This window comes from Mirounga angustirostris, unplaced genomic scaffold (genome assembly GCF_029215605.1).
Source record: "Mirounga angustirostris isolate CCGP_5_RB_7025 unplaced genomic scaffold, mMirAng1.0.hap1 SCAF_12, whole genome shotgun sequence".
Classification (NCBI taxonomy): Eukaryota; Metazoa; Chordata; class Mammalia; order Carnivora; family Phocidae; genus Mirounga; species Mirounga angustirostris.
This window is the reverse complement of record NW_026991720.1, coordinates 95,797,241-95,812,642: the sequence shown is the minus strand read 5'-3', so window position 1 is coordinate 95,812,642 and position 15,402 is coordinate 95,797,241. Positions and strand designations below refer to the sequence as shown.

Here is a 15,402-nt window from a genome sequence, read left to right as displayed (position 1 = left end):
TAATTGGTTGATATAATGGCTGCTCCCATGTTAGTGGCATAAATATTTAAAATTGTTAGGTCTTGTTGGATAGACCTTTTAAGTAAGATATAGTGTCTTTCCTCATCTTTTATTACAGTCTTTGGTTTAAAACCTAATGTGACTGATATAAGGATTGCTACCCCAGCATTCTTTTTATGTCCATTAGCATGATAAATGGTTTTCCACCCCCTCACTTTCAATCTGGAGGTGTCTTTTCATCTAAAATGAGTCTCTCGCAGAGAACATATTGATGTGTCCTGCTTTTTCATCCAATCGGATACCCTGTCTGATTGGGGCATTTAACCCATTTACATTCAGAGTAAATATTGAGAGATAGGAATTTAGTGCCATTATATTACCTGTAAAGTCCCTGTTTCTGTAGATTGTCTCTGTTCCTTTCTGGTCTATGTTACTTTTGGGCTCTCTCTTTGCTTAAAGAATCCCCTTTAATATTTCTTGCAGGGCTGGTTTAATGATCACAATGTCTTTTAGTGTCTGTTTGTCTGGGAAGTTTTTTTTTTTTTAATCTCTCCTTCTAGTTTGAATGACATCCTCTTTGGATAATGTGTTCTTGGCTGCATCTTTTTCTCATTTAGCACTCTGAATATATCATGCCAGTCCTTTCTGGCCTGCCAGGTCTCTGTGGATAGGTTTGCTGCCAGTCTAATGTTTCTACCCTTGTAGGTTTCGGACCTCTTGTCCCAACCTGCTTTCAGGATTTTCTCTTTGTTTCTGAAATTTGCAAACTTCACTCTTATATGTTGGGGTGTTGACCTATTTTTATTGATTTTGAGGGGGGTTCTCTATGCTTCCTGGATTTGAATGCCTGTTTCCCTCCCCAGATTAGGGAAATTCTCTGCTATAATTTGCTCTAATATACCTTCTGCCCCCCTCTCTCTTTCCTCCTCTTCTGGGATCCCAATTATTCTAATATTGTTTCACTTTATGGTATCACTTATCTCTCAAATTCTCCCCTCATGATCCAATAGTTATTTATCTCTCTTTTTCTCAGTTTCTTGTGTTCTGTATCATTAATTCTCTCTTCTGCCTCATTTATCCTAGCAGTTAAGAGCTTCTGTTTTTTGATTACATCTCATTAATAGCCTTTTTAATTTTGACTTGATTATATTTGAGTTCTTTTATTTCTCCAGAAAGGGATTCTCCAATGTCTTCTATGGTTTTTCAAGTCCAGCTAGTATCTTTATAATCATTATTCTGAACTCTAGTTCCTACATCTTACTTATATCCATACTGATTAGATCCCTGGCAGTCAGTACTGCCTCTTTTTCTTTTTTTTTGAGGTGAGTTTTTCTTTAGGTGAGTTTTTCTTTCTTGTCATTCTTGCAGAAAGTGGTTGCTTTTCTATTTGTAAAGTTGCAGCTATTCTTTTCTTAGATCTCCGGTTGAGTTCACAGGAGTTCAGAATGATTTAGTAGTTGTCTAGCTGACCAGACAAAACCAAGGTCTCCCAATTTTCATTTTAAAAACCTCTAGTGTTTCATGGTTAAGTGTTGTAATGTATGAATATACATTTGGTTTGTTAGATTGTGGAGAGATGATCAAGCTCATGTAAATAAGAAAAGAAAAATTCATATATAATTATATATATGCATATATATGTATAGCTACATTTATATTTACATCTACATCTGTATCTGTATTTATATGGCTAAGGAGACAGGACTGGTGCTCTAGGATCAGCATTCATCTCCAGTGCTATTTCATTATAGAGTCCCTCCCAGAAAATTAGACTAAAATCCTTACACTTTAATATATATTAAATATATAATTATATACTTATATGATAATATGTATTTATATAAATATATAAAATATATATTATGTACAATGGTTGATAGCGAGCTAGCTATATGAGATCTCCTGTAGCACAGGCACTCTACGCAGACAGACAGAGTAGACTTTGTCAAATCAGCGCAAGGAGACAGTGGGTCTCTGTTATGAATGTTGAGGTCCTAACTCCTAATGTAACTATATTTGGAGATAGAGCCTTTAAAGGGGTAATTAAGGTTAAATGAGGTCTTTAGGGCAGGGCCCTAATCCAATCAGACTGGCATCTTTATAAGAAGAGGAAGAGACACCAGAGATGCACGTGCACAGAGAAAACAGCAGGTGAGGACACAGGGAGGAGGAGGCCATCTGCAAGCCACAGAGAGAGGCCTCAGGAGAAACCAACCCTGCCAATACCTTGCTCTAGGATGTCTAGCCTTCAGAAGGCTAGAAGAGAGAAGATAAATGTCTGCTGTTTAAGCCACGCCATCTGTGGTATTTTGTTATGGCAGCCCTGCCCGCTAATACAGTCACCATGTGAGTCCTCTTTGCTGCTCAGGAATAGAAGTGTTCCCTCTCTCTTTTGCTCATTCTCTCTCTCAAATAAATAAAATCTTTAAAAGAATTTTATTGTTTTTTTTTGTTCAACCCATTCATGCAATAAATCACACAATGTATGTTTGAATAATAAAACAATAATGTATCCTCACAATTATTTTGCCTATCATTTTATAGCTAATTAGTTTCCTTATTCACTTTTATCCACAATTTCCTCAGACCTGGGATTGTGTCTTTGATGTGTGGGCAATTTCTATATTCTTACATGCTTGAGAATATCTGTCTTCCCTTGTCTTCACCTATCTTTGACAGCTGATACAGTAGAAAACAAAATGTTTCCTTTAAATAATCTTCTTGCCACCTTTAGTGCTGTGGAGGGAACATTCAAAGTTTCTTGGCTTTTGTTTTTTTTCCAAGTATGCTGAAAGTTTCTTCTGCTTGTTTATAGGATTCTTCAGTTTGAAAATTCTTCCAGATATAGTTCCAGAGGCTTGCTGCATGTTGGATTATCATTTTTCCTTCTTATTTATATGCTTACTCAATTTTCTACCATGAACATATATATGTATTTTACTATGTAAATTCAGATATCTGAAATATTAGGATTTTCAACGTTTAGTCTAACGTATATATTTTTTTAAATCAGAAAAGGTTTTTATCTTTTATTTCATTTGTAATTTTTTTTTTTTTGGAAATTCCTATTGTCCCTAGATTTGATCTCTAGATCTTTTTTATTCTTTCTCTATTTTTGTTTCTTATTTCCACTGGGTTTCAGGTGAACTTTCTTATTTTGTCTTCTAACTCAGTGATTCACTTTCCTGTAGCCTTTAGGTCAAGCTTCTGTGCCAGCTGTGTAAAGATGCCCCATTATCTCCTAGCTGTCACTTCCTACAAAGTCCTTCTCTTACAAAATTTCAAAGATACCATGTTGTTTTGGATCATGTTATATTTGCTTTCTGATTGGAGCATCTCTCTCTTTTTTTTAATTATTTTTCTTTAAGAGCAGTTTTAGGTTCACAGGAAACCTAAGCAGAAAGTCCAGAGAGCTCTCAGAAACCCCCTGCCCCGACACACACACAGCCTCCACCATCATCAACATCTTCCATCTTGGTTACAATGTAGGAATGTATGTGCTTCCATCATTATCACCCAAAGTCCCTGGTTCACATTGGGGCTCACTCTTGGTGTTGTACGTTTTGTGGGTTTGAACAAATGTATAATAACATGTATGCATCCACCATTAGAGTATCATACTGTTCATCCCTCCCTCCCCACAACTCCTGGCAATGACTCATCTTGTTACTGTCTCTATGGTTTTGCTTTTTCTAGAATGTCATATATTTGGAATCCTACAGTATGTAACATTTACAGATTGGCTTCTTTCACTTAGCAATATGCATTTAAGATTCTTCTATGTCTTTCCATAGCTTGATAGCTCATAATAATATCCTATGGCCTGGATGTACCACAGTTTATTTATCCACTCACCTAATGAAAGACATTGTGGTTGCTTCCAAGTTTTGGCAATTATGAATAAGGCTGCTATAAACATCTGTGTGTAGGTTTTTGTATGGACTTGAATTTTCAATTTTTTTGATAAACGCTATGGCGTGTGATCACTGGATAATATGGTAAGAGTATGTTTGGTTTTGTACAAAACTACCAAACTGTCTTCCAAACTGGCTGTACCATTTGGCCCTCCCACCAGCAATGAATGAGCATTCCTGTTACTCCACATCCTTGTCAGCAGTCAGTGTTGGCAGTGTCTGGATTTTAGCCACTCTAATAGGTGTGTAGTTGTATCTCCTCATTTTAGTTTGCATTTCCCTGTTGACATATGCTGTGGAGCATTTTTTCCTGTACATATTTGCCATCTGTATATCTTCTTTGGTCAGGTGTCTCTTCAGATCTTTTGCTTATTTTTAAATTGGGTTGTTCATTTTCTCGTTGCTGATTTTAAGAGTTCTTTGTATATTTTGGATAACAGCCCTTTATCATCTATATATTTTGCAAATATTTTCTCCCAGTGTGGTTGTCTTTATATTGTCTTGATGGAGCGTCTTTTTATGTGTTTATTGGTGATTGGATTTTTTTCCCCTAAAAACCGACCTCAGGTTCTTTGCCTGTTTCTAAAATGGTTTGTCTTTTCTTTAAACAATAGAAATTAGTTCTATGTAAATTAAAGAAGTTAGCTTTTTGCCTGATTTTTTTATCAGTTTCTTCTTTTTATTTTCTACTTTTTACTTTTTAGAGTTTTTTTCCATTCAGATTTTTTTTTTTTAATGTAGCTAATACAATTTATTGCTACTTTTCCTTTATGGCCTTAGATTTTGTGTTCTGATTAGAAAGAACTGTTCCTCTCCAAGATTTTAAACTATGCATGCTTTCTTACTAGAATTTTTATGTTTTTTAAATATTGAAAACTTCTATCCATATGTACATAAGGAATTAGGAATAATAAGAGGGTTTGATGTATACATATATATACATATATATATTTTCAAGACTTTGCTTAGCTGCCATGATACCACATATGGTAAAATCTCTCTTTCCCACATTGATTTTAAATATTACTGTTAACTGTTAATTAAAGTTTCCAATATCCTGGAGTCTATTTTCTTACTCTCTTCTTTTCCATTGTCCTATTAGTCTCTTTCTTCATTAATGATTTTAATTTTTATAGCTTCATAGCCCGTTTTAATTCCTGGCAAGCTAGTCTTTTCTCATTATTTTCATTTCCCAAAACCATTATAAACTTTTCTCACATACTGGTTCCGACGAAGCTAGGGTTACTCTGTTGTCAAAAGCAATCTATTTATATTTATTTAATTGCAGTTGTGTTGAATTTATAAATTAATTTACAGGGAATTTATATAGTTTAAACACTGCTTCTGAAACAGGAACACAGTTCATCTTTGCATATATTCAAATTTTCTATACCTTTCAATAGTTCTAAACTTTTCATTAAATTGGTCTTGCACAGGGGTACCTGGGTGGCTCAGTTGGTTAAGCGTCTGCCTTCAGCTCAGGTCATGATCTCGGGGTCCTGGGATCGAGTCCTGCATCAGGCTCCCTGCTCGGTGGAGAGCCTGCTTATCCCTCTCCCTCTGCCTCTCTCCACCCTTGTTTGTGCTCTCCCTCACACTCTCTTGTTCTATCTCAAATAAATACATAAAATCTTAAAAAAAATAAAAAATAAATTGGTCTTGCACATTTTTTTCCATTTCTATTGAGATATAATTGACATAACATTGTGTGAGGTCAGCCTTTTTAGATTCTACATGTGAAACAATACAATATTTGTCTTTCTTTCTGGCTTATTTTACTAGCATGATGTCTTCAAGGTTCATCTATGCTCTCACAAATGGCAGGATTTTCTTCTTTCTCATGTCTGAATAATATTCATCTATCTGTCTGTCTGTCTCTCTCTCATATTATCTTCATCCATTGACAGACACTTAGGTTGCTTTCATATCTTGGCTATTGTGAATAATGATGCAGCGAACATGTGAGTGAAGATAACTCTTTGAGGTCATGGTCTTGTACATTTCTTACTAAGATATTTTATTTTTCTTGGTTAATCTAAAATGAAAACCTTTTTCCATTATGTTTTCTAATTGGTTTTCTTTGCTTATAGTACAGCTATTAATTCTTACATATTAGAGATAATTTATTGTTTCTAAGAGTCCCAATTATTTTGGATAATATAGTCAGGTCATTTAAAAGTAATGATAATTTTGTTTCTCTTTCCAATATTGAATCTTCATTTCTTGCCTATGTTTTCTGGGGAACCACTAGAAATGGTTTCATTAACCATAACCAGAACAAGACAGAGATCACTACTAATACCTCTAGTAATACCACTATTACTTAGCATTATTCTGAAAGTGCAAGCATTATTAAGAGAAAGAAATGTGAGATGCTTTTTTTTTTGTATCTATGGAGAGGATGATGCGGTTTTCTATTCACATACTTTATTGTAATAATAATTTTCTGAATATTGAGGCAACTTTACAACCTGTGTATAATTTTATTTTAATAATCCTTTTAAAATCTATTTGCCAATATTTAACTTAAGGATTTTATATTTACATTCATCCATAAGATTGACCTATAGTTTTCTATTTTAGTGCTCTCTTTGACAGTTCTGGTTTTAGTTCTATGGTGGATAAGGAAAATTATTTAGAAGCTTCTTTCTTTTTGCTCTAGAATGTTTAAATTGTATGAGATTTACTTATACCTCAATTGTTTGAAAGACCTCACCTATGAATTCATCCATTTTGCTTTGCTTTAGGAAGAATAAATACTTTTTAATTTGTCTACTCTGTGCCAAGCTCCTTGCCTCTAATCCCTGGGATGTCAATATTTGTATCCTGCTGCAGAAGAAAAACAAAAAGCTTTCTGTTTAAGAGGCCTTCATTTAATTTTCATGTCCTTCTGTATCAGGTTCCCTGAATATATTCATGTCTAGATTCATCTCTTTTCTAGATTTGGGTCTCTTATCTAGGTATTTACTACTTGTTTCCTTTCATTAAGAACATTCTTGGCTTTATTCTTTGGGTTCCCAAAGACTGGGGTGTTTACTCCAAAAAAGGCAAAGGTAGACTTTTAACAGTACAAAGCTGAACAAATTAGGTCTCTATATCAGCAAAGAGTGATACTGGTGTTTTCTCTAACAGTGATAAGCTTTCTGGGACCATGAACCCTGTTCAGAACCTAATGAACGCCTAAGAGCCACCCTCTAAGACATTCATGAACACATCCATATAACATCAGGGCTTCACAGATACCCCAACCCTGGTGTAAGAACGTGGCTCTTAAAAAAATACAGAGGATCTCCACTTCCCACTAGTGATATGTGTCTAGGTATTTTCAAATTTGGTTTCTATGGACAATGAAGAGGATGTGATTTGGCATTTGCTTCCCATACCCCAGAAAGGAAGGATGTAAACCACCCCTATGCCAAAACAAAGCTGGTAGAAGAACCTTATCAAGAAACACCACCTCCAGACTCAAGACCCCAAAATTCCACTTTAAAATAAGCTCTGAACCTCTTCTGCTGAAATAGAACAAAATTTCTTAATGTTGGGCCACGATGGAATCCAAACTTTCAGGGTACCTTTTTAAGAGGTATGATTTTGGGCAGGACCTGGGTAAATTCTCTAGAAGAGGATGCATGGTGTGGCTGTGATTTCCTTTCCTCTTATTTCTCTTCTACAAAAATGAGTCCATCTGATGTGTTAGCCAAAATACAAATGTCTAAATGTTCCCCTGTTTTAGTCTAATCAAAACCTCAAGGGACTTTTGCTGAAGATATACATGTGAATAACATGTCCCGACACTTGGGTAAAACAGTGTAGACAAAAATAAAGGGATTGATCAGGAATCCTGGCCATGATTTGGTCCGCTCCACTTAGAAAGCCTTCCATCATGTTCTGGGCCTGCTCATCCTTGGTCCTCCCGAAGTGCCCTATGGGTCCATTCCCACAGCACTTAGAATAGTCCTTTGTTATTGTCTGTTTTCTAGTCTGTCTCCCCACTACTTAACCCCATCCCAGGCAGGTGTCTTCAAGAGGATGGGCATTTATTCTGTTCAGTTTTGTATAACTAGTGGTCAACACAGAAGAGCTCACTAATAAATAAATAACTGAATAAATGAATTATAAAAGCCATAGGCTATACAAAGATGTACAAAATAACTATGTTCTCAGCAGACCTCCAAGGTTGGGGAATCAGAGTGCTGCATATACTGGGGGTGGCGGGGGGGGGCGGGGTTTGCTGCTGAGGAGTTGGGAGTGGTTTCTGGAGAAAGAGGATTAGAGGCAAGAAGTTCTGAGCACCATAAAACAATTTGCCAGATTAGGAATGAGACAAAAGGTGGCTATGGATTCTCAAATAGAAGAAATGATATGTTATGTCAATATCTAACTATAAAATTGGCTCAGGGGATCAAAAGGTTAAAAAAAAAAAAAACCTAACCACCAACTTCTCCCTATTCCCCCTGAGAAATCCCTTTCCCAGTGCACCCCAGACTTTGTGGAATGGAGACAGACTTTAAAGACACAATAGTCAGGAGATCTTGTAAAACACCCCCTTATAAAATCATTCTATAGCTCACTAGTAAATGTCTGGGCAACACTGATCCTTTGCATGTAAATAAATCATGCGTGCAGCTTTAGCAGGAGCACTCAAGTTTACATTTATTGTGTTTTATCTGTAGCATTTGATTTATGGCTTCTACAAATCAAAATGTTTTCTTAAGTCCTCTCCTACAGAAAGGCTAATAGGCATAGATATGAAGGAAAGAAATGAAAAATTAAAAAAATGTACAGTCTAATTACTTCAGACTTCTTGCCCTTCTAGTGTAACTGAGATTATTTCATTTAGAAACTGATTTTCAGAATATTAGGGACTAACTCTCAGAATTTCATCTCATCATCGGATTATTGATGAAGTTCTCTTTTAATGCCTGGTTGGACAGGTGCTGGTGACAAGCTACAAAAATAAATTATGGATGTGTTAGTGAGAAAACAGACAAAACAGAATTAATTCACAAAAGGCTCCTACGGCAATTATAAAATCCACATCCAATTATAAAATAAACATCATGTCACCTTCCCAAACTGTCATGGGGCCAGGTTTCCAGCATCAGAATGGGAAAAGAGGGCAGATTTAAGAATATGATTGTAGGGCACAAGTCTGGTGAGATCACAAAGGGCTCAATTCCGACTAAATCCTTACAAGGCCCTGTTTTCTTACGATTTAAGGAAAATGGCTCTGAACTTTCCTCAAGTCCCTCTTTCACTGTGTAGAGGCAATTCGTTACATAGCAAACTCATTTAAAGAACTAAAATCATGAAATAGTAGCCCTTTGGGAAGCGCTGCCATCCCAAGGTTTGCTCAAGACTGCCTGTGCCTGGGGCTGTGAGAACCTCTACAGGGTCTCTCGTGGGTCCAAAGCCAGGGCCACTCCAGCAGAGCAGTGCCGGACATCCCAGGTAACAAGAGGGATAAACTCTTTACTCCTCCTTTAATTTGGGGAATACTTCTTGGCACATTTGGGGATGAAGCTGAGACTCCATGTGGACAGACAGGAGGAAGGGGACCCTTTAATAAACTGGGAGACCTTCACCCCCAAACTGATGATACATTGCAACTGATGCTTATCAAGAATGACTTCATTCAGCAACTAGTCTTGCCACTTAATCTCTCCCAATGGTAAACCACAAGATCATTTTACTATCTTTTATGAAGCTGATCAAATTATCAGTTTATGTCTAACAATTCTGTTTGACAGCTGGTCCCATCAATCACTTGCCTGTGAGTTAATTTTGCAACTAATCTGGCCAGAGTGTTTTCCAGGAGGTTCATAACTTTAAGGTAGCTATTCTATAGTTATTTTTAAGAATTTAAAATTTTTTTTCCGAAAAATCTGCTTTTAAAATTCCCAAGACAAATATTACTAGAACAAAGTTTAATAACTTAGAGTTTGGGGGCTATTATTCACCTATTTGTCCATTGTCCATTGCAGGAGACCCAGACTGTTTGTAAAGAAAATCTTAACCTGATCTTATTTTATTTTTATTTTTTTAAAAGATTTTATTTTAGAGAGAGACACAGAGAAAGAGAGCATGAGTGGGGAGAGGGGCAGTGGGGAAGGGTGGGGGAGAGGGACAAGCAGACTCCACATATCCAGGTTCCAGAGCCTGGAAAGGGGGGCTTGATCTCAGGACCCTGAGATCATGACCTCAGTCAAAACCAAGAGTTGGCCACTTAGCTGACTGAGCCACCCAGGTGCCCCATGAACCTGATCTTATTTTAGAGTACTAACTTAGCCTACATTTCCAGACAAATGGCCTATTCAGTTTTTTTATTTTTCCAATAGGAGAATGTGAACTCTATCTCTGCTTGGTAGTCTGACAAAGCAAATGAATGTGTGAACATGAACTTACAGAAATATATTTCATGTTTTGGCAGAGAACTTTGCTTTGAACTTTCTGCTGTTCAATTATCATCAAAAGCTTGGTTGCCGAGACATTGGATCAAAGTGGTGAAAGAAGGAGCAGAAACGGGTATGTTCACTTCCAATTTCTCATTGAAAAAGCTAGAAGATACTAATAGGTAGCCAGACAATAGCAATGTGAGTTAGGGATAAAAACAATCCAGAATAACAAAATTCTGATGGGATTTCCACAAATTAAAATCTTGATGAAAATATTGTTCAAATTTGTGTTTTTGTTGATTTTCTAATCTAGTTGTTTCCTCTATTGCTGAGAGAGGTGTTAATGTCTCCACTATGATTGTGGAATTTTTTATTTATCCTTTTAATTCTGTCCAGCTTTCCTTCATGTATTTTCAAGTTCTGTTAATAGGTATATATTTAGGATTGTTTTATAATTTATTTGTGATTTATGATTGTTATGGCCTCCTGGTTACTCTTCTATCGTTATGACATGTCTGCAAATACTTTCTGGTGTTGAAATCTATTTTATCAGATATTAATAAATCCACTTCAGTCTTTTTAAAAAAAAATCTTGATAAAGACTGAGTAAGAGATACATTCCTGTCTAAATCGAAATCTGGGGAACCCTCTACAGCAAGCCCCAGGTAAGGCAGGAACTAAGATCCTCTATCTACCCCTCACTGTGGTGGCCCTTCCCCAACTCCCTGGACCCGGCTTCCTGACCCTGCTGCAATTATGCTTCCAACAGCTACCTATTTTCTGTATCCAGAGGCTACAGTCCCCAGGCCTCCTCACGGCTGGGGATGAGGGAACTTGTGGTGGTCACTGCCCTGTGCAGTGAACGCCCCTCGGGGACAGTCCTGGGAAGCAGGCGTGGGGAGCACACAGGTTGCATCTGAATATCTTGCCCTGCAGAGAACCCAGCAGGCAGAGGGAGAGCTCTCTCCCCAGCCAGTAGATGCCACTAGAGGATGCCCCGTGGTCCACAAAAAGGGAAGGGCAGATTGGAAACCTACTGTGGAAGAAGCATGGACCTGAAGGAAAAGCTGGAAAATTCACAGTGTGTTGAGCTAAGGACAATTTACCGTTCCCGTCTTTTGGCAAATTGTAGGTATGGAGAGATTTCTGTCCCTCGATGTATGAATAGGGAGAGGAAAAAAAAATACCATGAGGCTTATAAGAGGGGCTGTGATGCACAGGATGCGAAAGGTAGCAAAAATACTGAGAGAAAGAGCTTATTTTGAACGTGATTTTCTATAGAAAATATAAGTAAAACCATATGCTAGGTGCTCCCAATGAGATACAAACAGTATGGGAAACGAAGTACAGGGTGCTATATGGCAAAAATTAAGTAAGTCATATATTCATTAGATCTAACACAATTCAGGTCTCCTTCCCTGTCAGGCCTGTGGCACTTTCCTATCCCCACACCTTTGCACTCGCTATCCTTCCACCAGTGCCTTACTCCCTCCAGAGCCTCACAAATCCCATTCATGCTGCCCGCATGCCACCTCCTCTGAAGGCCTTCCCAGCTGCTGCAGGCGCCTCCTCACTGCTTACTCTACACACCAGCCCAGTGGGTTTTCACACCCCAGCACTGGACATTTCAGATCGTATTTGTAAGTCACAATAGCATAACCATGAGTTCTCAATGCCAGGACTCATATTTCATTTATTTCTATACCCCTTACTCATCATAGTTTCTGATATACAGTTAAGAATAATAAATCAATGAGAGCCTTGGAAAGATAAGGATAGGTGACAACCTCTTTTTATTACTGGGACCTCAATGACTGTCGGTAGGACAAAGGCAAAGGATAAGGGGGAATGACGGAATGAGAAAAAGAATTAAAACACACTGAGAATCTGTTGTGCTCAAGACACTGAAGTGCTGATTATATACCAAGGGGGCATTTGACATCTTTCCCTCCTTTCCAAAGAATTATACTTTTAGCATAGTGCCACAGACTAACTCACTGACCCTCAGGGCATGACATCATGGCCATTGGCAGTCATCTTTTTAAGAGATTAGTGCAGCACCAGAAATCCTCCATTGAAAAATGGATGCTCAAAGGTTACTGGCAAAGTGATTTTGGAAAACTTGAATAGCATCTTGCCTTAGAAACAGTGTGCATAAGTCCTTAGGCCAGACTGCAAGTACTTATTTAACCCAGAAGGCTGCTAGGTCTTATCAGAAACTCCATCACCAGATAGCCAAAATGGTCCTATAACCAAAATGGTACTTCCTGCCTATCTCACAGATGCGCTGTGAATCAACTAAAATAAGGCGAGTGAGACTCCTCTGAAGAGAGCAACATGCTGTAAGAACCAGGGGTTTAACTATTCTAAAACCCAACTGCACATTAAAATACTGTCTGCTGGAAAATGCATGCTCCCTCTGCAAATTCCACCATGGCAGTGGGAGCACTACTCTCAGTTCCTGGCATCATTTGGCCTTATGATCTGGTGCTCGCATGCGTGGGGATTAAGAAGAGAAACAAAAGTTGTCTGCGGAACATACATAAAAGTGTTAACCCGAGTGTCTACTGATGTATGTGAGAAAATCATTATGGGGATGACCATCAGGATGACGGCAACATGTCAAAGTATTTCAGGATGTCTGCGATTTAAGAGCAAGCAATGGTAGCCCAGGTGGAATAACAAAGATGAGGTCAGGGCTGACTCACATTCAATGCCGTCTCCTGTACTTCCTGTCAAATAATAAGTTGAAGCACCCCACATGCCGTTTCCTCTTCTCAGACAGCACCCCTGTTTCTTGTCGGCAGCCCCTGGAAAACCTGTTTGTTGACAGTTTATCCCACTTTGTAAAGCTTGTCTACTGTGCAATCCAGGCAGTTTTCCAGGTAGCTGGCACCTTGTTTTCTTTTAGGCTTAACACTGCACACTTCTGTGATGATGTGTATCACATTTTGCTTTGGTCTGAGAAGCAGATTACCTCTGGAGTCCCCGGTAGGCTCAGTTCAGAGAAGCCAAATGTTCCAGAGAGTCTTCTCCAAAAAGGGAATCCTAAAGATTCCAGTGCTGCCCAAGCTCACCCATGGTACCACTCTGAGCAGAAGCAGGTGAGGAACTCTCCTCTCCCATTCCAGCCTTGAGCCAAAAAAGCTTGTCCATCACTGTGCAAAACCCACCCTGGCTTGAGAAATCAGTGTGTCTGGAGAGAAGCTGCCTCATTGCATGACAGGCTGTGCCTGGGCCTGGAAGGCTTTTCCTGCTTCAGTAGCCTCCATGTCCAGCCTCCCTTCTTTGTCTGGTGTGTGTTCGGGCCTCTGGTTCAATTCAGCCCCAACTCCAACTTGGCCGCCTTGATTTAGCTGACCCTCCTGCCTGGACAACTGGCCACTTCTATCAAGGCCTCTTTGGCTTTTCTAGGCACCCTCTTTTGAGAATGTCCCACACGTGATGGGCCCAGGGAGGGGGGTCTGGCACTCTGGGAATACTTCCCCAAATCATTTGATTATACCACCAAGGACTCAAGTCACTCATCTTCCACACCCTAAAGGACTGACTTATGAGACAGCAAAACCGTGCCTTTTAGAGGCAAAGGTCTTTCTAAATCATACATATTCCACTTCAAGTTTTCTCACTGGAGCCCGACATGGGGCTTGAACTCACAACCCTGAGATCAAGACCTGAGCTAAAATCAAGAGTCCGATGCTTAACTGACTGAGCAACCCAGGCTCGCTCGCTCTCTCTTTTTTTTTTACATAGAAGAAACCAAATCTTTTCTACTTAACACACCACCCTGACAAAGTCCTTACTGGTTTTTGGTCAGCCTCCCCCACCAACTAATCTTTATTTTATGTGAAAAGGAAATGGAGTGCCACTTCAAAGTAGATTTCAGCTAATCAGATGTATTGAGAACAAAGGTAAGAAGCACCACAAAGACGCAAACTAGACTGTAATTAAGGAAAAGACAGCATTTATTACTGGAGTACTGAGCAAAATCAGAGAGCAACAAACAGAAGACATGACTTAAATCCCTGGTTTGCAACTGTGAGCTTAGGTAAGTTACTTAGGCACTTCAGACAGTTTCCTCATTCACGTAAAGGAAAAAAGGACCGGCGATTCTAGTCTTTCCTAGGCCCACCATTTTATAATTTTATGACCCAAATCAGTCTGAGATTATAAATTTCTATTCCATAAATTTATTTATAAGCCTAAAAAGAAATTAAAACATATGAAAATATAAATACTTAAAACCAAGGAATTTTAAAAATGCATTCCAAAGAAACACTTGGTATTCACTGCTATTAAGCATGAGTCTATTACAAACATCTCACTATTGAAGCTTAACATTTCACAAACAAAAAGTGGTATGATTTTAATAAGATTGCCTTTGGATCTCATTCCTCTTGACTATTTTGAGGTTGTTTCTGTCTATCTACTTATAATCTATCACTATATCTCCATATGTGTATACACACACACACACACACACACGAAATGGGAAAAAGCAAAGAAGCACCAGGATTAGCTCTGACCGAAGAGGAAGAAATGGGACTTACAGGAGCTGCAGAGTTTTTGACTGTGACGCTGGGCGTGGTGGCTCGCAGGGCTCCACTCACACCATGGTAGTATTTGAAGCAGATCTTAGTTTCAGCTGAAAAACAAAAATCAAATGGTACTGAGAAGCAGGGTATAAGCCAGGGAGAGATAACCAGCTCCGGAGGGACAGCCCCAGGAAATGCCATGTAATTCCTCCCATGAGCCAAGCAGGCCACATCTGATGATGCTTATTCAACATGTGGCTCCCTGGACAGGTCTGACATCTTTCTAAAAATGTGCCATCAAAAACTGCCCTTTGTACCCAAGGGAAATCCATTATTTCAACTTCTCAGCATCCATCCAATCCCATTAGAGGTTATTTGGAATTAACCCTTAATCCTAAGATTCTGGGCGGTTTGATGCCTACCACCAGTCTGTTCTGTAATTTTTGGTTATTTAATTCATTGTAATTAGTATCTTAGCAACTTGGAGGAGGACTTTGAGAAGTTACTGAAATACATGGATGGGAGGCATATTTTCCAAACTCTGATACACATCAGTGA

General features: G+C 38.5%; 1 protein-coding gene across 1 annotated transcript in view; it reads right to left on the bottom strand.

Moving 5' to 3' along the window:
- HECW1 (HECT, C2 and WW domain containing E3 ubiquitin protein ligase 1) overlaps positions 1-15,402 on the bottom strand; it is a 434,070-nt gene that overhangs the window by 174,055 nt on the left and 244,613 nt on the right. Inside the window, exon 5 of the mRNA XM_045864939.2 lies at positions 14,860-14,954. Within this exon, the coding sequence (XP_045720895.1) occupies positions 14,860-14,954 (95 nt within the window). The remainder of the gene's footprint in view (positions 1-14,859; positions 14,955-15,402) is intronic.